A 25112-nucleotide genomic window follows, 5' to 3' on the forward strand; every position below is an offset into this window, starting at 1 on the left:
TGTACAATGGACAGGAATTCTGGGAGCTGAAGTCCAAAGCACCCGGAGGGCTGCAGGGCGAAGAAGCCAGGTTTAAATAAATTCTTCCCTTCCTATTATCTCAAAATGCCCACATAGTTCCTTTGTTCCATGATGAGAAAACCAAGGAAAAAATCCAACATAATGGGGGCTTATCAAGGGTATTTATGTGCATACATATGTGAATGTAATGTATATTCTGAGCTCCCTTTCCTGAATTCAGTGTGTGTGTGTTTACATTTTTGTAATTTAGTCAGAATTGTAGGACTGGAGCTTTAAGCAAATGGCTATAAGTGCTGCATTGTTTTAAAATGCATTATTTTAATATGGTGAATAGTTTAATTCACTTTTAATGTCAACTTTCATATGCTTAAATTATAATATTGGAATATGTAAGCTACTTTGTGTCTAGTCTTGGGGCAAAGGCAGGATACAAATAGAGGTCAAGTGAAAGGTTGGTATTTATAGCATGGCTTGGGATAGAATCTGTGCTACTTAACTGCAAGGCACACTACTCATTTTGGACTTAGTAGGTGCAGCATTTGTAGTAATCCAAAGTCCTCTTTCTACACATTGTTGTATTGTGGGAGATGCTGGCATAAACAAAGACAATAGAAAAGCCAACTTGGGTTTTCATGTAACACAGACACCAGTATTCACTGCTTACCATAAAGTCAATATTGCTATCTTCATTGCGGAAATACTCCATTAGTTTCTCGAAGCGGTGTTGTTCTTTGCATACCTGAGGAGAAATCATTCCAGGGTCTTAAAAGCGCTTCAATGCTAGCAAACCATCCAACTACGGGCTGGTATGCTGGCTTTCCAAATACCTCCACAAGTACTCCTCCACATAGCTACTCTTTCTCTCTCTCAAATACTTTCTCAGACCTGTCCCCCTGGGGGAGAAGAGCGGTATATAAATAAAATAAATAAATAAATAAAATAATACTGTAACTAATTGGATTTGACTTTGGGCATTTGTATCCCAAAGCCAGCCATTAATTAACATAACAATTTCCCTCTCTCTACCTATTCCTGGGCTCACAGCTTTGAACTAAGCTCTCCCCTAATTCATACAGCACCCAGGTGTCACCATCTCAGTCACTTATACGGGCTATCTTAAGTTTGAAGATATTGGAGTTTGGAAATCCAGATGGGGAATGCTTAATCTGTACTACAAGAAAAACTTAATAAGTATCCAGTATTATCCATATGTATCTGACTACTGTATTCATTTCCATGTGCCCTCGTACATTTAGCCCAAACTCCTTTTCTTCATGTTGGATAACTTATGCCATTACACAAAGGACACTTGTGTTATGATAGGCCTCACCTTCTTGAAGGTCTCAAAGGCAGCCAAAATAATCTCATGGCCCCCCCGCACCAAACAGACAGCTGCCAGCAGTTCTAACACCAAGGCTTTTGTCCTGAGAACACAGGAAAAGAGAAAAATAGATACATCAATCAGAAAGTGCAAATGTGATACTGTCGATGCAGATACTCTCCATTATTACAACAGCTACAAAAAAAGCCATATTTAGAAATAACTAGTCACAAACAACTAGTTACTTGTGGTTAAGTCAGAAATAACTAAATTACACTCAAATGTAATTTAACAAAGACAATTTCGCTCTTCCTGAAACTCACCTGTAGCTTTTTGGTTATGTTTATAGTTACAGGTGGGAGATCGCACCAAATGCCAGGAGGAGGAATCTCAAATCACTAATGAGAATTGGCATTCAAGAGCCTTTGTAAAGTTCAGATTCCCCATCTTCTACTTACGGAATTTTCTATCACAACATGTAATCATGATTATGATTTGTTTGTTTGTTTATTGCTCCTCTACTTATACCTCAAGGCTGAGCACAAAATAGTAAAAAAGTATAGATACAACATAAGACTATTAAAATGATGGCAGAACTTGAAAAAATTACTTCTTTAGACCACAATTTTCAGAACAGTGACCATGCTAATCTAAAGGTGTATCTTTTCTAAAGTCTAGATTAGAGGAGAAACCAAGTTGTGGCCCATGAACCACATGCAGCTCCCAGGGCTGTTTTTCTGGCCATTTGGAATACCATTTTTTTTAAAATGTTATTTATTAAGGAAAGGTTTTCCCCAATTGTGTCCTAATGGGGGAGGGGCATTTTCACCACATTTAGGGGTTATCTGGGCTATTTTTTTGGCCCAGGAATAACTTTTTGAAAGATCATGAGTAAACTATAAGGTATTTTGGTCTCTTGCTGTTTTGAAAAAAGTTCTCTCCTGGCACAGGAGAATACAAAAATGTCTTTCACAGCCTCTAGAGCACACTGGGGACATTTGGAAGCACACACACAGACACAGACACAAACACACACAGACACACACATATATATATCACAGGGAGCATATGATAGGGGCACAGCCCCCTATTATCTCCTATGGGGGGTAACAGTGCCCCTCCCTACCGCTGCCCAGCTCTGATCTAGGCGATGATGTCCTCTAGTTTAGATATGTGTGTATTTTTTAATTGATTTATCAAACATCTCTTTGGCAGGATAAACAAATGAACCCTCCATTTACACAGGAAGTTCATTTCCTACTATCAGATGCAAAGACAAGTCACCATAAAATCCTTGGGAACACCCAGAGTCATTCGTTTGGTTGATGGTCAATGGCAGAATTTAAAAGCACTATGTTTTTTGGACTACATCTTTCAAAATTCAACAGGAATACTGCCCTGTTGATTATGGAATTCTGGGAACAATAGGTGGAAAAATGTTGGCATATCTTAGGAACTATACTTGCAAAAAAGCTGCTGAATATAGAATGTCAAAATAGGTGAACCAATAAAGATTCAGCCTGCAAATATGTATTGAGTCCTGAAATGCTGAATTAATATTCTAACCATGAATGAAGGCAATAGCAATGTAGAAATCAAGAATAGCTCTGCAAGAAGAAGAAGAAATATATTCTAGAATGCAGAGAAGTTATGTGCGAATTTCACAGTTGACCACGTCGTAGAAACATTTTTTTTTGCAAAGCATACCAAAAGACCCCAGGGAAATGGCTCAGTAATGTGCTTATTTTTGTTTCAGTCTTCATTTAGGGCCAAGTGCTAGTGATCCAATTATTATTTATAGCCAAAGATGTAAAATAGTAACTCTGCAATGACAGGCTTGGATGTCATGGGGGATCAATGCCTTTTATGTCAACCTCAAGAGCCAGGCAATATTTCTGACTCTATAACACAAAGTTTTTGGCTAGGCCAAACAACGAAAGGAAATTGGAGGAACCTACCCAAGCAAACATCTGTTCTACAAATTAAAGCTGGAAACAAGCCATCATTTAGTATTTTTTCAAGGTTGAAAGCAGTTTAAAAGAGGGATCCCTGTTAATAAGGTGTAAACTCATCCTACTTTCACCATAGCTGTACAAGTTTTGCAGGTTTTTTAAATTTCTGCCAAACCTGTTCAACCAGAAGTAACAGTGGCAAAAAAGGAAATGCCCATTTACACCATGAAAGATGATGCTCCCTCAAGTCACTTTCAGTTTACCTAATCAAGAGTATACAGCTGTTTGGCTTCCTCATACAAAAACCATGGAAACTGTATTTCTGCAAGAGTGTTGGGACTCTTTGGTTATGTATTTCTAGCCCCATCACTCAAAGATGAAGTATTCTGGCCACATCATGAGAAGACAGGAAAGCTTGGAAAAGATCGTGATGCTGGGGAAAATGGAAGGAAAAAGGAAGAGGGGCCGACCAAGGGCAAGATGGATGGACGGTATCCTTGAAGTGACTGAAGGAACAGGGGGTGGCCACGGCTGATAGGAAGCTCTGGCATGGGCTGGTCCATGAGGTCACAAAGAGTCGGAAACGACTGAATGAATAAACAACAACAACAACAACAACAGCCCCATCACAGATCCAAATTCTCAGAAATCTTTGTGTAAGAGAAAACTAATAATAGCTCAAGAGTCTTGAAACAGGATCAAATTTGTAATGCAGTTGGGATCCAGTATTTAACAATACCTTAAGAGCGGTGCAATGAGATCTCCAGCAGTCCACCAATACAGATCCAGCAAACCACATTTCTGTGGGGCTATTCTAAAACCTAAGCCAACTTACCTGGGGTTCTTGTTATTCAAGCTGAGAGCAATTTCATTAACAGCATGAGGATGCGACATGACCAGATTGAATCCATACTGAAATGGAAAAGAGCAAAGAAGTTCATAACTGAGTTAATTTTTTTAAAGCAACAAAATCTCTCAGCTCACTGATTTAACAGAACACAAGATATTTACATATAAACAAGGCAGAGTTCTATCTTTTAACAGGGCAAAGATTTATGAAATAAAAGCATAGTGAACAATGGGGATTAAAGGAACAAAGAAGCAAACAAACAAGCAAATGAAGAGATATCATTACAAACTCTGTATAAACAGAGTCAGATTAAATAGTAGATGGTCTTATTCTCGAGTATATACAGTAATCAGAGTTGGGAAGTCTTATCTTAAATTATAGTTTTATGTAAATATTGAAAAACATTTAACCTACTGATGCCTCGATTAATGTAATTTAATTGGTATCTATTTTTATTTTTGAAATTTACCAGTAGATGCTGCATTTCCCACCCTCATCTTATACTCACATCAATAAGTTTTCCCAGTTTTTTTTGTGTGGTAAAATTAGGTGCTTATATTTAAGTTGGCTTATACTCATGTATATACAGTATATGAAATTCTTAACTAGTTCAATGTCTTAATTATCTACATTGAATTGATTCAATTTATCTGTGGTCATAACCCTACTTTATTTCTCAGTTTTCGTAAGCATTTGTTTCAAGTCTTTGCAATTTCCACTAAGTAACTTGGTGTCATCTATATTTCTCAAAATTGTCGATGTTCCTTCTCCCAATTTTCAAGCCTGTTCCCTTTGATTCCCATTCTATTTCCTGTATGATGTGTTCTAAATATAAATTACACAGACAGGGTGATAAATGGCAGCCTTTTTGCCAATGGGAAACCATTCCATTCCTCCACATTGCGTCTTTTGTTGTGGCACTCCCATTTGACAATGGGAAAATTTGTCTTGAATGGTTAGGTTTAGGTTTACCTGGCATCATCCATGATCGTAAGCAAAGGCCTTCAAACATTCCGACACGCTGCCAACATGGCTTTACCTGATAATTCATGATGGCCCGTAAGCAAAGGATGCAAACGTGGACGTCATCCTTCTGACTCACCAGCCGCGAGTTCTTCAGGGCTTTCCTGCTGGGAAGGGTGGTGTATCTGGCAAAAAGAGATCCCTACATTTAGAAATAGGCAGAAGCAAAGGCCCGAAAGGAATTATGCCCTCTGCAAGGGATGAGGTCACAGGCATGGCTAAGAACAAGAAAGGAGAGTTGTAATTAGAGCCATTGGCTTCTGGCAAAGGATTTGCTCAAAATCGGCATGGCTGTTTGGCAAAAGGGAGATGACAAAGCAATCTGACTTTTCTTTTTTTTGAAACGCTAGGGTTGCTAATGCTATTAATAAGAAAAAATGTTGTGTAGCTGGCGCATTTCCTTCCTGAGTGCATTTTGCCTCCTTAAGGAAAAAAAATGAAAACAGGAGAAAATAAAGGTAAATTACAAATGAAAGATGTCTGGTGGACAATAAAAGCTTCATCTGAAAGCACCCTAAAATCAACTCAGGACCTCATCACATTTACAATTGAAAAGCAGGAGAATCGTCTAAATTTGTTCCCTATCATCTTTCCCTGTCTTCTAGGATAGCCAGCCATCCCACGTCCTTTGCCATCCTTTCCTGTACTTGCCCCGCTTCCTCCTCATTTTACTGAGTCAGGAATTGGGTAGCACCTGACTGCTTTCAGTTTCAACATGCTGGCAACATGGATTTCTGCAGGCAGCCACCGAAAGTTGCTGTGCATCATAGGATGTTCTCTGTGGGTCTCCGTTTTGTCATTAGGTTAAAATGGAGAGAAAATGAAGAAAGACTAGGTGCGATGAATTTGTCAGACAGCTTTTTTTCATTTTTAGAGTAACTTCCAGGAGTCACAGTTATTGTGAGGGTTTTTTAAGCTGTCAAAACAGGTACATAGATATCCTACTTCAGCTTCTTTCAGTTTTCATCTGTTAAAACTAGAACAAAGACAAATGTTTTAAAAGGTTTGAAGCAAAAAAAGAGCCTAATTGGTGAAAAATACACCCCAACTGAGAACAAAATGTTATTTTCCAGAGGAAAGTAAAAAAAAAAAAGGTTTGTTGTCAAATATCTCTAGAACACACAGGTATTTGAGAAGTGAAAGATTCAGAGACCGGACAGAGAAAAGAGAGTTCAGCTCCTGGATCTAGAGAATATGCAGAGAAGATTCAAAGATGGGGTCCCTTTTATTTTATTTTATTTTTGAAATGCTAAATTATTTCTACCATCAAAATAAATGATTATGGTAACTTTCAAAAAAGGCTTCCCCAACCCTCTCCTCTCTCCTGATGTAACTTCTTTAACCTGCACTCTGATAATCTTCAATTCAGCACTGCTGCTAGGTAACGAAATGGGAGACTCTGGGAGTTTTAGTCCAACAATAGTGTTTTTCCAAGCCCTTCTTAAAGGCCTTGGCTATCTAGTGTTAGGAGCCTCAAAGCACTAGAAGCTCCCCTGTTCATGAGCAGTAAATTTGCTTTGAGTTTTAGTCTAAGCCCATTATGGGGAGAGGTCCATCACTTTGTACAGTTCTTTAAAAACAGAAAACTTTGGAACAGATGTGGAAAACCTAAAAACTAGAACCTAGCCCAGATTCACCATCCCACTACCATGGAAGATGTCGGCTTCTAGTGATAGGGGATTCAAACCCAGTGATTTTCCATCTTGCCCCATTTTGACACTTTGCCAGAAAAATCTGCTCCTATCAGAAAGTGCCATATTATAGAAGACCCTTGGAAGTCTCAGTCTTCTTGATCTCATAAAACTAGCTGACTCTGGCCAGACTCGGGGTCATTCAATTCAGCCCTAGCTGCCCTTACGTTAATAATCACTACTGGCCTGTTTTGACCATCTTCTTGTCTCCATGCTCTCAATGCTTGATGTGTTTCCTGAAAGCCCTCCCAGTCACTGTTTCATGGACAGAGGACTCTCACTCTATCCTAAGAGAGTACTCAATTCACCACACAACACAGACATACTTACCCAAGTGATAAGGACAGAGAAAGAGAGAAAGAACAGGAAACCCAGCAAATAGAGGCAAAACAGAGCATGGTAAGAGAACAAGGCTTGGTCAGGAAAGAAGACATGGCCAGCCAGCATCAGAAGAGCCTCAAAGAGGGAATAATATTAGCGAGGAGAAGAGATCAGCACACTGCAGCAGCATCTGGAGGGCAGAAAGCAGGAGTTGTGGGAAGGATTATTACTACAATCAATGGCACATCCAGAAAGGGTACACCCTGTAGAACATAGCTGAACAGATACATACCGGAGGGCAGACTGACGTGCTGAGCGAGCAAGGCTGTTGGCGTAAGGAGCAGACAGGGTACTGGGGTGCTGCAGATCCTCTATGGATCTGCTCCAGGATTTCAGCTTCTCTAGTGGTCCATCCTCGCCACTTTCCAGACCCTCAAAATCAAACCTAAAGGGCAGACATACCACACACACACATAAAAGCTTTAGAGCAGAAGCTGCACAGGGGGTTCAAGCTCTGGGGTCCCAGCAGAGCAGGAGGGGGCAGCTTCAGCAAGCCTCAAGCCAGCAGCATGGCACACAACAGGGGCACCGGCATCTGCTCAGATCTCGCCTGCCAAAGCAGGATCTCAACTCAAAGCAACTCAGGATAGAACAAGGAGTCTGGGTGCATTTTCTACACCAGCACATAATGCCAGGTTAGTTTTACCTCTGATGTACATCTGTGCACATTCTGTACTCTGCTATATATGTCTTCATGAGCTGGCCTGTATCTATGCATATTTGCTTACATACAGTATTTGTTTTAAGATGTACACAAACAAGAGCTTGATTTGCAAGATACATCACCAAAAGACTATGTGAATTCTGGATACAGTCACTATTTTGTGAAAAATCCCCCTACTGGTTGTGGCCAAAGTGAGTTCCTTTTTAAAAGAGTAACTAGTTTTTCAGGGAGATGCTTCATCGGAAGTAATTTCTATAATGACTTTTTGCACTTATGTCCATTTTTAAAGCAACCATATTGGCTTTAGACTATTGCTAAAATCAGTTCAAATATATAACTCTGGACCAAGGTACTATAGGGAAAGTCTCATCTCACATGAGTCTCTGCCCTTGATTATTGAGATCTTCCCATGAATCTCTTTATAGGTCCAACATAAAAGACAAAGGCACAAAATATACAAAGGAGGTGAAGTCAAATGTTTTTTGTGCATGTGAAAAATTGAGGCCCACATATGTTACAGAAATGCAGATTCCTTCTTCAGATGTAACCTGCAAACTTGACAGCCTCCAAAGAAGTGATGACAACTACATGAATTGGAGAGGGAGGCCAGGAGGCCTACCAAAGATATCTTTGCTAGTCTAGGAGGCTTCAGAAGAGAACAAGACAAAACACTGAAAACATCACCATCTAGATCAGTGGTTCTCAACCTGTGGGTACCCAGGTGTTTTGGCCTACAACTCCTAGAAATCCCAGCCAGTTTACCAGCTGTTAAAATTTCTGGGAGCTGAAGGCCAAATAACCTGGGGACGCACAGGTTGAGAACCACTGATCTAGATTCTTCTGCTGGCCTGAGGATCTGAGCAATGTTAATGTCCCTTGCATAAAATTAAATGCCAAGCAGACAGCCCCAAAAAGTCATGGTAAATGTGATAGAGATTCATATTACCATCCCTTCTTATACATTTCATGACAACTGTTTAACATTTATATAGCACCTACACTGTGCCCAGCTCTTCATGAAACAGTGCAAGAAGATCTAAGTCTTCTAAGACATGCTGAAGGGAATATAGACACTTACATTACTGCACATTGAGCAAAGGAGAGATAATCCACTAGCACATCCAAGCCTTTGTTTTCGTCATTGAGAAACTCACGCACCCATCTGCAAAAGAAAGCAAAAATTCTTTGTAGAAATTTCTTTGTAGAAATTAGCATATAACTTTGTTTACATAAAAATTAATATAACTTAGCCATCTGCCATTTTGTGACCTCCAGATATGCTGGAGGTCCTTAGCTAACATGGCCCACCATCCTCACCCATGATGCCCAATGGGCATACTCACTAAGGGTTAATAAGAGTTTATTTAACTCATCTGGAGGGCACTAAGTTGGCTTTTTGTGAACTATTTCCTTCTTCCAAAGACTTGACACCATACACAGTAAATCAGTCATGCAGAAAAAGTTGGACTGAATTGCTTCATGCTCTAAGTGTAATGTAACTTTCACAAGCTAGAAATGTGAACTCAAGTGGTTCCAATTAATAAAAATAAATAAGAAATCCCTAAAGGGAGGTCCAATTACAATGTATTGTCGTAGTATATTCCTGGGTTAGGAGTAATTTTAGATAACGTTGTTTATTTCTTTTAAAATAACCATGCATAGAATATCTCTGAGAAACAGCATATGACATACAGGCTCATAAACATCATAAACACACATATAAACCATGAACACACACAGAGAGAGATTCTATAATTAACAAACCATTGTTTCCAACACTCTCCAGAAATTCTCACCTGCCCACATCCTTAATCCCAAAGAAAGATCATGCAATGCTGAGGGAAGATAATAGAAAAAGGGAAGGAACAAAAATATTCACAAAGATAGCATACAACAATGGCAAAATATGGCCCTCCAGATGTTCTTGCCTTATAGCTTCCATTACTTCTATATCATATAGGTAGATTAATAGGCTTTTAATTTATTTACATTCAAAAGGGATTTCAGTTACATACAATACTCTTTCAGTATATTAAAAGGAGGAAAATAAAACACAAAAGGAGGAAAAAAATAACCAGATAACCAGACCAAAAAATAACCAGACCAAATGTCCAAACTACTACTACTACTAATAATAATAATAATAAATCCAGTCTCTGACTAACACCATCCGAATTTTTAGCACTGATAACAGCATGGAGTTTGGTTTGGACAAATGTTCGACAGTGGCATTGAAGAAGGGAAAAATCACTGAAAGTGAGGGCATAAATATGCCTAATGGCCAAACGATGAAGTATCACCAGCAAGAGGCCTATAAATATCTGGGCATATTACAGCTGGATAACATCAAGCATGAACATGTGAAAACTGTGGTCAGCAAAGAATACACACAAAGGGTCAGAAAAATTCTCAAAAGCAAGCTCAATGGAGGCAACACCATCAAAGCCATAAACACCTGGGCCATACCTGTCATAAGATATACTGCTGGCATTATAAATTGGACACAGGCGGAACTAGACAATTTGGACAGAAAAACAAGAAAACTCATGACCATTCATCATTCACTGCACCCTCGCAGTTGTTGACCGGCTATATCTGCCTAGAAGATCAGGTGGCAGAGGCCTCTTGCAAATAAAACAAGCAGTCAAAGAAGAAGAACATGCCCTAGCAGAATATATAAAGCAAAGTGAAGAACCTGCTTTGACTGAAGTCAAAAATCAAACTCCTCAAAGCACAGCAGACAAAAACCAGTACAAGAAAACCGCACTACAAACTAGAGCTGACAGCTGGCACAACTTGCATGGCAAGTTCCTTGACAAAATTGAAGGAAAAGCTGATAAGGAGAAGACCTGGCTATGGCTCATGAATGGGACACTGAAGAAGGAGACAGAACGCCTGACCCCTGCAGCCCAGGAGCAAGCCATCAGAACAAATGCAATTAAGGCCAAGATTGAAAAATCAGCTGATGACCCAAAATGCAGACTGTGCAAGGAAACCGACGAAACCATTGATCATATCCTCAGCTGCTGTAAGAAAATCGCACAGACAGACTACAAACAGAGGCACAACTATGTGGCCCAAATGATCCATTGGAACTTATGCCTCAAGTACCACCTCCCAGCAGTAAAGAACTGGTGGGATCACAAACCTGCAAAAGTATTGGAAAATGAGCACGCAAAGATACTGTGGGACTTCCGAATCCAGACTGACAACGTTCTGGAACACAACACACCAGACTTCACAGTTGTGGAAAAGAAAAAGGTTTGGATCATTGATGTTGCCATCCCAGGTGACTGTTGCATTGACAAAAAACAGCAGGAAAAACTCATCCGAATCCTATCATGACCCCAAGATTGAACTTCAAAGACTCTGGCAGAAACCAGTGCAGGTGGTCCTGGTGGTGATGGGCACACTGGGTGCCGTCCCAAAAGATCTCAGCCGGCATTTGGAAACAATAGGCATTGACAAAATTACGGTCTGCCAACTGCAAAAGGCCACCCTACTGGGATCTGCGCATCATCTGAAAATACATCATAGAGTCCTAGACGCTTGGGAAGTGTTCGGCTTGTGATTTTGTGATACGAAATCCAGCATATCTATCTTGTTTGCTGTGTCATACAATGTTGTGTCAATAACAACAACAACAACAACTTTATTTTTATATCCCGCCTCCATCTTCCCGAAGAAACTCAAGGCGGCTTACATGGGACAAGCCTGATTCAACAAAGATTAAAACCAAACACAGATTAAAACATATCTCAATAAAATCAACAACATTACAAGAAGACAATAACATAAAAACAGCATCATCTACACATTGTTCTTTTCCTACCTAGCCAGTTTTAATCAGGAATTTTAAACTTGTATCCTGTGTTTTAATCTTTGTTCTGTGTATTTTAATATGTATTTTATAAAAATACATTTTAATATGTATCATTTATAGAACTACATTTTAGTATGTGTATTTATCAAATCTTTACAATGATTATGTATTTTAACTAGATTATAACCCGCCTCGAACCACAAGGAGAGGCGGGTAAGAAATAAAATTATCATTATTATTATTATTATTATTATTATTATTATTATTATTATTATTATTATTTCAAATATTGGAAGCATTGTTAGATCTTCTAAATGATCTTTCTAGTTACTAAGTATTAATCATTTAGCATTAAAATCACATTATCTTCACATTAAGTTCAGACTTCCATTACTGATGGAATATATGTGAAAAAACTACTTGTTGGTCACTTATTAATTCTTAAGAAATATATTAAATAATTCAAAAGATCATGGATGTCTCTTAATATCAAGAAACTTTCAAAACCAAATTTACCCATGGAATTACTTTCTCCCAAAATATAGCTATTATAGGACAAGTCCAAAACATTTGCATTAAGGAAGTATTAGCAATAATACATCTCCAGTAATTTGCTAATTTAAACATCTTTCTTGAACATGATGACAATGGCAACCAATATATCTGAAAGAGCAATTTCTAGCATACAAGATGTAGCCAGAGATTTATAGTTACAGATGTTAAAACCATTGCCCATTAATTAGTCAGAAGTTGATATTCCAATTTTTTATTCCAGAGTTTTTCAAACTGTGCTTCTCCAGATGTTTTGGCCTTCAGCTTCCACAATTCCTAACAGCTGGGAAGCTGCCTGGGATTTCTAGGTTCTGAAGTCCAAAACACTTGGAGGGGTAGAATTTGAGAAACACTGCTTATTCCATTTTTGCCTTAAACCTTGCACTGTCATATTTATTTAAAGATAACAGAAATATAGATAAATGAATTGTTGGTCTGATAACTTGGTCCATTTCCATTGACGTTGGTTTCAATTCATGGAACCTCAGATGCATTTAAACCTGTAAGATCAAATCTGGGTTGTAACAAATGTGAGGATAAGGTGATTTTCATTTAAGGCAGAACGGAAACTCATTAAGATTACTAAAAGCAGCTTTGATAAGTTGCTTTTTTGAATGACACATTCAAGGAACTTAGAGACAGGTGTTATCCCCACTGTTCTGTCACGCACTGGGCCTGTGACTGATTGTCTTTTATATAGGATGTACGCTTTACGCCCAGCGGGAAGCCAGGGGGCCTAAAGAAAGGTTGTTGAGGAATTTCCCTGAAAAGATGGCCTTGAAGTCTTTGAAGGAATAACAATGTCTTTATTGACGAACAAATAATAAATCTTCAAGGAGTCTTGTCCCCACAGGACAGGCAATTGACTTTGAATAACTGTGAAAACCCTCTTATAACCCCTCCCAGGCTATCTGTTTTCTGTGCCTAGCTGGTCTGGGACCCACTGCCGACTCCCAAGTGCGTCTGGTTGTCGAGTGGACCTACCAGCCAAGGCTTGCAGATGTTTCTGTGCTGTTGTTCTGTATCCTCGGACGGACTTTATCCCTGGTGTTCTTGAAATATGAAGCTTTTTACGGGACGAGCTGGTCTACGTCCTATAGATGAGCTTCCTAAGTGAGACTAACTTAAAAATGGCTCCTTCCCTCCCAGAGCCCTGAACAAGGGGCGGAACCCAACTTAATGGTGATTGACAGGTGGCCTGTCCTATGATTGCAAACATTTGAAGCAAGAAAGTAAAGTAGAAGGTTCTGGTACAGCTGTACCAGCACACCCACAGAAGGTGGTATTTTAAAAGCCCCACATATTGTGAAGAATTTGCTTGTGCCCTTTCCATATCTAGTACAATTAGCATCCATGGATTCCACTATCCACTGCTTGAAAATATTTCTCCCCAAAATTCCAAAAAGTAAACTTGCTATTTCATGTAAAAGAAAACCATTTACTATGACATTGTATGTAAGGGGACTTGAGCATCCATAGATTCTGTTATCTGTGGCATCCTGGAATACATTTGTTTCAATCCAGATTTGATAAACTCGTAAACACATTTGAGTGGTTTTTGTCGGGGGAGGGGGAGGTCTTTTAAAAGCCTGTTAGCAAAGCACAGGAAAGCTACATGTACACTCTGAGAAGTAACTGGTGATGTCCTTAAATCTCTTTCAAATCATAGCCTGTCTTTTAGGGGACACCGTGTGAAAGGCTACATTCACAATCCACTACTCTACACAACACACATCATGCTCAGTTCTTTTATGGGGTGACATTAAATACTGAAGTCCTGTTCTTCCAGCAACAATTTGCAGAAACTGGACAGCGTTGAGAAGAGAATATGATAAATTCAGAGCGGACTGCCATGGCCCACCCAATGTGTGTTGTCAAGAGATTTTAGCATCCCCAGCTGCCTTTGGCACAGCTTTATCTTTCTACAACAGGACAGGGAGGGTCTCCTCCTAGATGCCTCCCTATCCAGCCGTTCTTGATGCAAGCAGGAAAGGCATATTTTGTGTGTACATGTGTATTTGTGCCCACAGTCTACATCTATCTGTGGAAATCCCACCAAGCCCCTAGTCTATTGGTGGAGAGAATAAGAGCAGCACTCCAGAATAGTCAAAAACACAAGGATTGATGGGCATGTATCTGTGTGTGTGAGAGAGATTGGGTCGGTGGAGAAAGAGAGGAACACTCTGGACTCAAGGAAGGGTCTAATCACTTGGGAAGTTGGATGTTCAGGGTGTGCATTTTCGAAAGCATCTAGAGCTGAATATGATTTAATCTATCAATACTGTGTCTCCTGGAACTGAGGATATTTTCGTTCCCATTCTCCCTCAATCTCTTTGGGACAGAGGAAAATTAGGCCAGCCCATTTCCTGACTGTCTGCACTTCAGCCTCCACCCCCAGTGTGTTTCCTGTCTGACTCCAGTGGCTGCTATTTTAGGGCCCTCCACACATTTAGTTAAGGTTAAGGGGCATAAAGGTGGAAGCAGAAGCTGTCCAAGGCAAATCCAATTCTCCCTGCAGTTGGGTCCAGGAAGGAGGCGTCCTGGGCACATGTCAGCTCTACTGCAGAAGATGCCTACATATGCTGGCATATGGTTTTGTGCAAATGGGTCTGGAGAAATTGTTGTTTTCTCCAGCCGTAGCTCAGTGGGAGAATACATGTTTTAAATACAAACAATACCAAAGTCAAAAGGCTAGAGAAACATTGCTAATCAGAGCAGAGAATACTAGATGAGAGGCGCAGGTTTCCCCAAGTGCATGAGAGAATGTAGAAAGTGTTCTGGGTTCAATACCATCAAACTCACCAAATGTCCCCAAAATGGTTACACAGCCTGATCTATCCAAAATGTGCAACCTTATTTTGTAAAGCATGAATCTATGCATCCATATCCAAAGAGTGGTAGGAAGATGCTGTGGGAGCCTCATCATCATCCTATCACATCTAAGTGCAGTATGTCATAATATTTTTTCTCCCTCACACTAACTTTCCAGGCTCTGGAGTAGTCTTCTAAGACTGTTGTGGGGATACAATCAAGTAGAGCCAAGTGTGCCACTTTGAGATTGTTGTAAGAAATAAAATATGTAATGATAAACAATCAATTTATTCATCCATTCATCATAAACCTAGGAAGAATGAAAAAACATGGGTTCCAAGCAAGAATAACATAATCACACATACACAGAAAGTTCAACCCAAACTATCCAGCAGCCCTGCTATTTTATGACTAGAGCAAGACCAGCTCTGACTATCTGTAGAGAAAACAAGCAAGGGAGCTATGGCTCTCTGGTGTGTGTGCAGAGCTGTGAAAAGTAAAAGGGGGGGGGGGGGGGAGAGAAACAAAGTTCTGGAATATCCTAGCCTCTTCAAAAGGCTGTTTTGAAGGCTGTTCACAGAAAAGAAAAGGCAGGAGTCAGAAAGACTTTTATCAAGGGTACATGGACTGTTTGCAGGAGATTAAAGCAGATGGCTTGAAAGGATAACCCCCTCAGCCAATTCACAAAGTAGCTCCGGGACTCTCTTGTCCACTTGCAAGTGACACTCCTGTTCTCACTCTAGGGAACCCCTAAACCTGAGTGCCTGTTCATTTCCTTCTCAATCTTCTTTTCAAGAGGCAACACAATGTCCAATTGATTAGCTGTACTAGCTAAGAATGATAGGAGTTGTACTCCAACAGTGATGGAGGGCACCAGGTTGAGGAAGGCCATGAGTACTCTTCAGGAATCCTCTTCAGCAGCCTCAACATGACATGGATCCTCTCTGTCACCACTGTTCAACCAGACATTAACCACACTTTTAAAGACCAGAAAGTTGTTAGTTCGCTTATTTTAAATTAAAACCAAAATTCACTGAACCAGGAGACCCATACAATTGCCTATACTTTTGTAATATGCATGTGGCATGGTTATTTTATTTCTTGTAATATAATGTTTAGTTGTTAAGTAGTAGCAGTACTTCTTTAAGTAAGTGCTATGGGGTTTTATAGTCCTATAAGGCAGAAAGGAATTGTGTTTTCCACACTGCCAATGCAAACCTTTATCACTGAGTTGCTGGAGCTCTTCACTGATTGCTACTATTGGCTGGAATCCTGTTGCAGATTTATGTAACTTCTCTCAACCCACAGTGCTACGAGTTTAGTGGCCATATGCCCCACATGTGTCCTACTCCACAGAGGAACCCTCTGTTTTGAAGGCCTGGACGGATGGGCACAGGTCTTATGGTTGCCCATCTGCAATGAACACCTGAACAGCACATCAAGCAGATATGTCAGTCCCCTGGAGTCTGGTCACACTACAAAATTATGGCACTACGGTATGATCCCACATTAACTGCCACTGTTCCATTCTGGGATTGAAAGTTTAGGTGAGGATCTCTGAAATCCTCAGCCTGGGAGCTCCTCTGGTATAGCTGATCAAACTATAAATCCCGGGATTCCACAGGATGGAGCCATAACAATTAAAGTGAAGTCACAGTATTATACAGTTGGATTTCCATATTCACAAATTCTGCATTCAACCATTCACACTTTGAAAATATTCCCCTTCCCTACAAAAAATTCAAAAAACAAAACTTGGTTATGCTATTTTATATAAAGGGTATCATTTTGCTATGCTAATGGAACTTGAGAAATTGTGGATTTTGTGATCCATGGAGCAGTGGAACCAAGACTGCCCTATGGATACCAAAAACTACAGATACTCAAGTCTTGGAACCAAACCCTAACAGATACCAAGGCCCATTGTTTAATGTCAATGGGCACTAGGTCACAACCTTTCCCAGTCTGATGCACCATCATGTTTTTTAAATTTTAAATTATAACATTTACGTGTTCCCTCACTACTTTGCGGTTCATTTTTCGAGGATTCACTGTTTCGCAGTTTTTGAATAAACTCTAAAAGACTATTATAAATCATAAAAAGTATGAAAGAGAAGCCAAAGGGAGAGAAAAGGAGCCCAAGGGGTAACGGGGGGAGAAGGAGGTGATTTATCAACACACAATTGGTTGATAAAGACTTAAAATAGTGTATAACTACCAAAATAATGTATAAATATTAAAATAAATATAGTGTCCTTACTTTGCGGGTTTTCATTTATTGCGGGTGGTCCTGGAACCTAACCCTTGCGATAAGTGGGGGAACACTGTAGTTCCAAGTTTTCATGAATATACACATACCTATTTATTAAAGCAATTTCCAAAACTAGATTCCCTAGATCAGTGTTTCTCAACCTAAGGTCCCCAGACGTTTTTGGCCTTCAACTCCCAGAAATCCTAACAGCTGGTAAACTGGTTGGGACTTCTGGGAGTTGTAGGCCAAAAACATCTGGGGACCCCACGATGAGAACCACTGGCCTAGATGTACCTACCATGCATGGAAGAATAACAATAGGAAAACAAAAACACATCTTTCTTGTGACTACAAATCACCTCCTTTTTAAAGGACAACTGCAACAATTTTAAAAGAAACAACACAAAATAATGTGAGCAGGATGATCCTCCCTCTCCCAATGTTTTCACAAGACAGAGAAAGAATGTCTTGCACTATTACCTGGAACCTTTATAAGATGAATATTAACAGAAATAAAATAGTGATTGCACTCTGCTGCACCTTGTCTAATACAAGCTTCCCTTTTGATAAATCCTTTGCTATGAGAATGGGAAAGATTCTTCAAAAATTATCATTTTTCTACATGAGCACTACTCTTTAGGCAAAATCCACTCCCTCTTTTAATATTGGCTTTCACTGTGAGAAAAACAAACTCTACAAAAATTTGGCATAGGCCTTGCTCTGTTTCTTAGCAATAATAGCCAGCATGTAACAGAACATTGCCAACTGTCTTGAACAGATAAATTGATAGGGTTCTAAATTATATAACCAAATACAGTAGAGTCTCACTTATCCAACATAAACGGGCCGGCAGAATGTTGGATAAGCGAATATGTTGGATAATAAGGAGGGATTAAGGAAAAGCCTATTAAACATCAAATTAGGTTATGATTTTACAAATTATGCACCAAAACATCATGTTATACAACAAATTTGACAGAAAAAGTAGTTCAATATGCAGTAATGCTATGTAGTAATTACCGTATTTACAAATTTAGCCCCAGAATATCATGATGTATTGAAAACATTGACTACAAAAATGTGTTGGATAATCCAGAACGTTGGATAAGTGAGACTCTACTGTATCAGCAGTCTTATTAAAAGCTACAAGAAAAAGGTCCTGCCCCCCGCTCCCTGTAAAAGAGTGAGCAACTTTCCCAGCTGTGAGGCAGGAAGTGCTGCATTTTGATCTGTCTGGATACCTGTTTAGGTGTGTTTTACTGAATGGATTCCACAGGACAAGTCCTATCCTTGGTCAGAGTGAGGCAACTGCCTCAGGAAACGGATTTTGTTTATCATGGAAGAGCAGCAAATCATTAGCCATTAATCTGCTGCACATTTTTACTGTCAGGGGTTGGGAAGGATCTTCTGGGAGCTCTTGCTTTTATGTGCCAATATAACTCCCTTGAGGAGGATAGGTGGTTCTGGTTCCTGTTCTGGTTCAGGTAATAAAATGTGTTGGATGAGCCCTGATACTTTTTGTCTTTGTGGGTCAATAAACCCATGGACCTCTCTGTCCAGGATACTATGTGTTCTAATCCAGTTGGCCAACTGCCTATGATTCTGTGCAAGAATCAGGATTGCAAGAATGAAAACTGGAGATGACTTATTTCTATCTTAAATGGCTGTGCAGAAAGAGAAGTCTCAGCAAATGTTGTTTTTTTACATGGTTCTGTGATAAACAATATTTGCTGAACTTCCTTCTTCAACACAATCATTAATGGTAAAGGAATTGCCTCCATTTTTTTACTCTGGCAACCCTGTCTGGGAAGGGTGGTTTTAGTTTTAAGGCAAGAATTTGGAACAGATAAACTTTACTGAGGTCTCTTTTGGTCCTACAGCTCTGTGACTCAAAACACAACCAATCCCACCCCACAAGTATTCCTGATGATATATCTGAAAAACCCACATGTACTCATATGGCATCCCTTTTTCTCTTATTTTCACCCAGATTGGTGTTCATGTGCTGCTCAGGACCAGCCCAAGGGTCTTGCTGATTATGCACCACTCCCCATGTCAGGCCAGCTATCCTGAGGAACTCCTGCCCAACAGTGACCGGAAACCGAGGACAGGAACAGTTTGGCTTCCTGCTCTTGTTGGCGTTTCCCTTCCAGCCAGAGCCAGGACAGGTGGCGACAGGGACAGATTTCCCAGCTCACAAGAGCAGCAATAGGAAGCTTGTGGGGAATAGTGGCCTCTTAGGAAGGCTGCAGTTCAATGGAAGTCAGGGATTCTAGGAGGCAAAGCCCAACAACATCCACAAGTTCCGCTTGGCAATTTTTTCTGTTCCTCTTTGGTTCCTTTCTTTCTTTACTGGATTTTTTACAGAAGAGCTGACCCTAACATTCAGGTGCCTCGGGTAGCAATATCTAGGTGTCATAAAAGAATAACTAAGAATATACTGGTAGTTACTGACTTTCCTGTTGTACTTTTCTTGTTAGAGATAAAGAAAGGTTTTCCGCTACAGTTGCCATAACAGCTGGCTTTGGGTACCCTACACATTGCAATTTAGAGGGACACAAGTTTTTGTTCCACCTCAAACAACTAAAAGTGATTGGAATGGTTCTGATATTCAGCTTCTCTTTGTACTGGACTACAGAGGATTCCCTGAATGAAATATGAGGTAGGAAAGACCAATATCACCTCCCAAACATCCATCTAATCCTTTGGCTTACCTGCTCAATCAAGCATCTCCAGAAGACAACACTCTATATTTTGTTGTAACACACTGATTCATTCTATGTCTATATTGAGATTGACATCACTTGCTATAACTAAGGATACCTCAATGCATTTGTAGTGAGTAGGTAGAGTGCAGGATCGGGACTTGAGAGCTGGATCCTAAACCAAGCAGAAGGAAATGAATCCAATACAAAAGGAAGAACTCTTGGGAAGTGTAAATGAAGAATTCATTTTTCAATTTAGGCCAAATGTTTTTGACCAGGAAATATTTGTACAGTTCGCCTTTGGTATCCGCTGAGGTTTCATTCCAGGATTCCCATTATATACAATGGTGAAGTAAAATATATAACATACAAAATCAAGGTTTGCTTTTTGAGACAAAAAAGAAATATTTTCAAGCTGTGGATGGTTGAATCCATAGATGCAGAGTTCAGGAATACAGGGGGTTGACTGCATGGTCTTTGTTGAGGAAAACAACTTGAAAATCAACATGTAGAGATATTTCCTTCTTAAATGTTTCCAAATCTTATGCCTGGCAGTTACTCTCTCTCAGCCTAACCGACCTCATGAAATTGTTACGAGAATAAAATGGACAGTATGAGAGTCATAGACACTGCCTTCAGCTCATCAAGAAGATAGGCACTATATTTTTAAAAAACAAGCAGACTTTCTGAACACATTTCAGAAAGGCCCCACAAGATGGTCAATGCATCTATCTATCATACATAATCCAAAACACTATTGTGGCAGTAAGAGTCTTGAACAAATATTAGCCAGAACAAGGAAGGAGCTTCCTCGTATCCCTGCAGTTGGCAAATAATGAGTCATTTAGTGGAAGTGGTTGCTCATCCCTTTGGCTTCAGATTGGAGAAGAAATCTCTAAGATCCCTCTGCACACCACAATCCCTCATCTTCAGGGACTCAATAAAAGAAATCAGCCTGAACATGTTAGCATGAATTGATGAGATAAAAGATAAACCAGAACCACATCCTGTATAATTTCAAAAGGAGACCCTGCTCATTAACCATTAACTTGTTTTAAATAATACACTTAATTGTGAACATGAAACTTCTGGCAAAACATCACAGCAAGGTTGAATCTACCAATAGTCTGTTTCAGAAAATTACAATGCTGGTGATTCTTGAAAAAGACACTGTACACTTGATAAGGCTCACAACAACTTTCTATGGGTGCATCTACAACGTAGAATTAATTCAGTTTGACAACACTTTAACTACCACGATTCAGTGCAATGGAACCATGGGAGATGTAGTTTGGTGAGACACCAGCAAGTTTTGGCAAAAAAAGTGTAAAACTGCAACTCACATGATCAAACTGTATTAAATCTACAGTGTAGTAGAGGCACCCTAAGTTGTTCCAGTTCAACATGAAGAATCAGAGTAAAGAGTCCCTATCATTTTAATCACCCAGTAAGGAATTTATGTCCATTTGGCCTATATTCTACCCTACCCTTCTATTTTAGCTGTGAAATCAGTTCCTAATAGGAACATGGTGTATGGAATGTTTACTGCTTCTAACACCCTAACATATGGATATAAATCACTTCTCACAAACTTGTAATTCCCTTCAGATGTTTACAACTAAAATTCTCATCAAACTCCCAGCAAGAATGGGAAAGGTTATAAACAATGAGCAGCAGAATCAAAAAAAAATCAGAGCTGATGAGCTTCAAAAATTACATGCAGAATGGCTATAAGTTGCAAATTGTTTGATCAACACATGTGCATGTATACAGTCCTTTATATTGTTTTCTTCTTTAAAGTTGTAGGTTTTTATTCCAGCTACCCATGGGTCCCAGGCAATGGCAACTGGAGGCTTCCATGTCAGTGGTGTAATTCAATCCCTTGGAAGTTTAGTTCAAGACTAAAACCCACATCACCATGGCTGGTCCCAACATGAAGCCATTGGCCATCACGGAATTCAAGAACATCTACAGAACAAGACATTGGAGTGGCACTGGCTCATTATAATGACACCTGCACATTAGAGCAGCACTGACTTCGAACAGACTTGAACATGACATGTGAAATATATGCCGAACAGATTGGACACTTATGACTTACCCAATGTGGTTGGTCCTCAGAGAGATCTCCAGCTCCCTCAGTACTTTGGTGGATTCCTGGACTCTTCGGCGGAACTTCTGTAAGAGCAACAGAGGCATGTAGACTGGTAGGATAAACGCTGTTCTTGTCTTCTTCCACAAATATCAGAAGTATGGTAAGCTAAATGCATCAAGATTTTAACCCATATCCGTTATCCAGTTTTCTTCTTTACTTTGTAACTTTTATTATTTAAAAGAGTGTTTCTCAAACTGTGCTCCTCAAGGTGTTTTGAACTTCAGTTCCCAGAAATCCCAGCCAGCTTACCAGCTGCTAAGAATTGTGGGAGCTAAAGTCCAAAACATCTGGAGGACCACAGTTTGAGAAACTCTGTTTTAGAAGAAGCATATTACTCAGGATTATTGGCCCTACCATTGGGCAGACTGACGACTGGTGACATCAGTACAACAACGCTTGCAATGTATCCTGAACAGACACAAACACTCAGAGTTGTTCCATTCTGCTGGAAAACATGTCCCTTTCCAGCACTACAAGGCCGCTACCCAAACCTTAGAAAACGTACTTTTTAGGCTACAGTTCTGAGAATCCCCCAACCATTATGGGCGCTAACCATGCTGACTGGGAGATTCAGAGAACTGTAATCTATACACACTCACACACACAGGCAGTGCCGAACAAGATAGGGTCTGTTGTTTTTAAGTTGAATTTGTATCTAAGTCAGAACAGGTACATTTCTAAGTGTAGCAGTCATATATATATACATACATATATACATATGTGTGTGTGTGTGTGTGTGTGTGTGTGTGTGTGTGTTTTGGATAGCACAGAGGAGGATTAACACCCATGTGATGTTGGCTTTGCTGTCTGTGCCCCTGTTCAGAAGATTTCACCTCACTTTCTATCTCTGCGATTACTGGTTTGTGAAAAATTGTCTTGTTGCAGAAACAAGGATTGGTGATATAGCTTCAGTGGAGACACCTTTCCCCATGATAACTCTTACAGGAGTGAATTTCCCTTCCGAGCAGAGCCGGTCCAACAATGAGGTGAATTAAGTGGTCGCTTCGGGCACCAAACATACGGGGGCGCAGTCAAGACTGCTTTTTCTGTTGATTTGTTGTAAAACGTGATGTTTTGGTGCTTAATTTGTAAAATCTTAATGTAATTTGATGTTTAATAGGCTTTTCCTTAATCCCTCCTTATTATGCAACATTTTCGCTTATCCAACACTTTTATTTTTCAGTGATTGTTTGCGGGGGGGGGGGGGGGGGCAAAATTCTGTTCGCCTACACTTGAAAAATACCTAGGGCCGGCTCTGCTTCCGAGAGGTAAATTTATCTTACTTCCTGTTGTCTTGCCCCATTCTTAACTATGAGTAATTTGTAACTCAGGGACTGTCTGTATACATAATATTCCCAAATTTTGTTACTGCCTGCTCTTCTACCCCACTGATTGGAGACAACAGTTCGAAATCATAGGAAATGGAATGTTGACTGTAAATCTCTACACAAATCAGAATAGTACTTCCACATTACTGATTTGTGGCAACCAGAAACATTTGCCACAAACATTTGCCTCTTTAGCTACCACATCTGCATCCTATGGAAACCCAGGGAATTTATTTATTTATTTCAATTATTTATACCCCGCCCTTTAGTTTGGTCAAGGGCAGCAAAGGAACTCTATGGCTGAGGATTATAAAGGCCCATCTCTCTACAGCAGTGGTTCTCAACCTGTGTGTCCCCAGGTGTTTTGGTCTACAACTCCCAGAAATCCCAGCCAGTTTACCAGCTGTTAGGATTTCTGGGAGTTGAAGGCCAAAACATCTAGGGACCCACAGATAGAGAACCACTGCTCTACAGCCAGTTCTGGGATTTCACAGGATGCAGCCCTGGCAGTTGAAGTGATATCATACCACTATAGTTAGAGCCCCCGGTGGCGCAGTGGGTTAAACCCTTGTGCTGGCAGGACTGATGACTTGAAGGTTGGGTTGCTGACCTGAAGGTTGTCGGTTTGAAGCCAACCAGGGGAGAGTGCGGATGAGCTCCCTCTATCAGCTCCAGCTTCATGTGGGGAAATGAGAGAAGCCTCCCACAAGGATGGTAAAAACATCAAAACATCTGGGCGACATCCTTGCAAACGGCCAGAAGTGACTTGCAGTTTCTCAAGTTGCTCTTGACACGAACCCCCCCCCCCCTACTATAGTTGTGTAGTGTGAGTATTAGAATCTGCCTTGCTTGGCCTTGGAGGAAATCTCTCTGCCACTGTACATAGCTAAATGTTCTGGTATGTGGAACAAATGACAACCTTCCTGGGCCATCACATTTCCAACTGTAAAAGCACTGACATTTTATAAAAACAAGACTCTCTGGGGCTTACTTTCCGGGTGACTCCAGGGTCAAGAAAGCTCTTCAGTTTCTGGATGTATGTGTGGGGTGGGTTCTTCACCTGGAATCTTTCCTGTTGTAATTTGGAAGGATAAAAAGAAAGAACAACAGGTGGTTAGTCTGGCAGAAGCAAGAAAGCTTGAGAAAACAAGATGTCTTGGAAAGCATATTGGGATGAGCTTGGGCAAGGTCACTGCAGAGTAAAGGTCACTATTACTGATTTATTAAAACTTTCTTTCAGCCTCCCTTTCACCAAATGTCTTCCTGGTCATTTGCTCCTCCTTGTAATCTGAATCCCAGATGTTCCTTCATGTCTGTAATACTAACAAACTTGAAAAGGAAGCCATTTCCAGTCTCCACCCAGATATATTCCGCTGTGCTGCCCCTTCTACTCCTATGCTAGAAGGATCTCTGCCTTTCATTTTAAGATGGCCCACTTTCTTGGAAGCAAACCCTATCCTACTCTGATATACAAAAAACCAGACAATTTTTAAAACTCTACATGATTTTTATGTACTAGAATTATAGAGTTGGAAGAGACTGAAAGGGTCATCGAGTCCAACCAATTGATATTCAGGAACACAC

The 25112-nt window shown here is 40.1% G+C and overlaps 1 protein-coding gene across 8 annotated transcripts in view; it reads right to left on the reverse strand.

Moving 5' to 3' along the window:
• Positions 1–25112, reverse strand: part of fmnl3 (formin like 3) — a 130929-nt gene that overhangs the window by 34849 nt on the left and 70968 nt on the right. For 5 of the 8 annotated variants that reach the window (XR_001729922.2, XR_001729923.2, XM_008104036.3 and 2 more), the window contains exons 3-10: positions 24520–24600; positions 22147–22223; positions 8982–9065; positions 7472–7624; positions 5184–5292; positions 4130–4206; positions 1352–1445; positions 686–760 (exon numbers count right to left, since the gene is read on the reverse strand). Coding sequence is in view for 3 of the 8 variants with exons in the window: in XM_008104036.3 (XP_008102243.2) it covers positions 686–760; positions 1352–1445; positions 4130–4206; positions 5184–5292; positions 7472–7624; positions 8982–9065; positions 22147–22223; positions 24520–24600 (750 nt within the window). In the remaining 5 variants the exon portion in view is untranslated. Of the gene's footprint in view, positions 1–685; positions 761–1351; positions 1446–4129; positions 4207–5183; positions 5293–7188; positions 7330–7471; positions 7625–8981; positions 9066–9699; positions 9727–22146; positions 22224–24519; positions 24601–25112 lie in introns of those variants that run through there. The other 3 variants (XR_001729925.2, XR_010003009.1, XR_010003008.1) reach the window with 3 other exon arrangements.

Source organism: Anolis carolinensis, chromosome 2 (assembly GCF_035594765.1).
Source record: "Anolis carolinensis isolate JA03-04 chromosome 2, rAnoCar3.1.pri, whole genome shotgun sequence".
Classification (NCBI taxonomy): domain Eukaryota; kingdom Metazoa; phylum Chordata; class Lepidosauria; order Squamata; family Dactyloidae; genus Anolis; species Anolis carolinensis.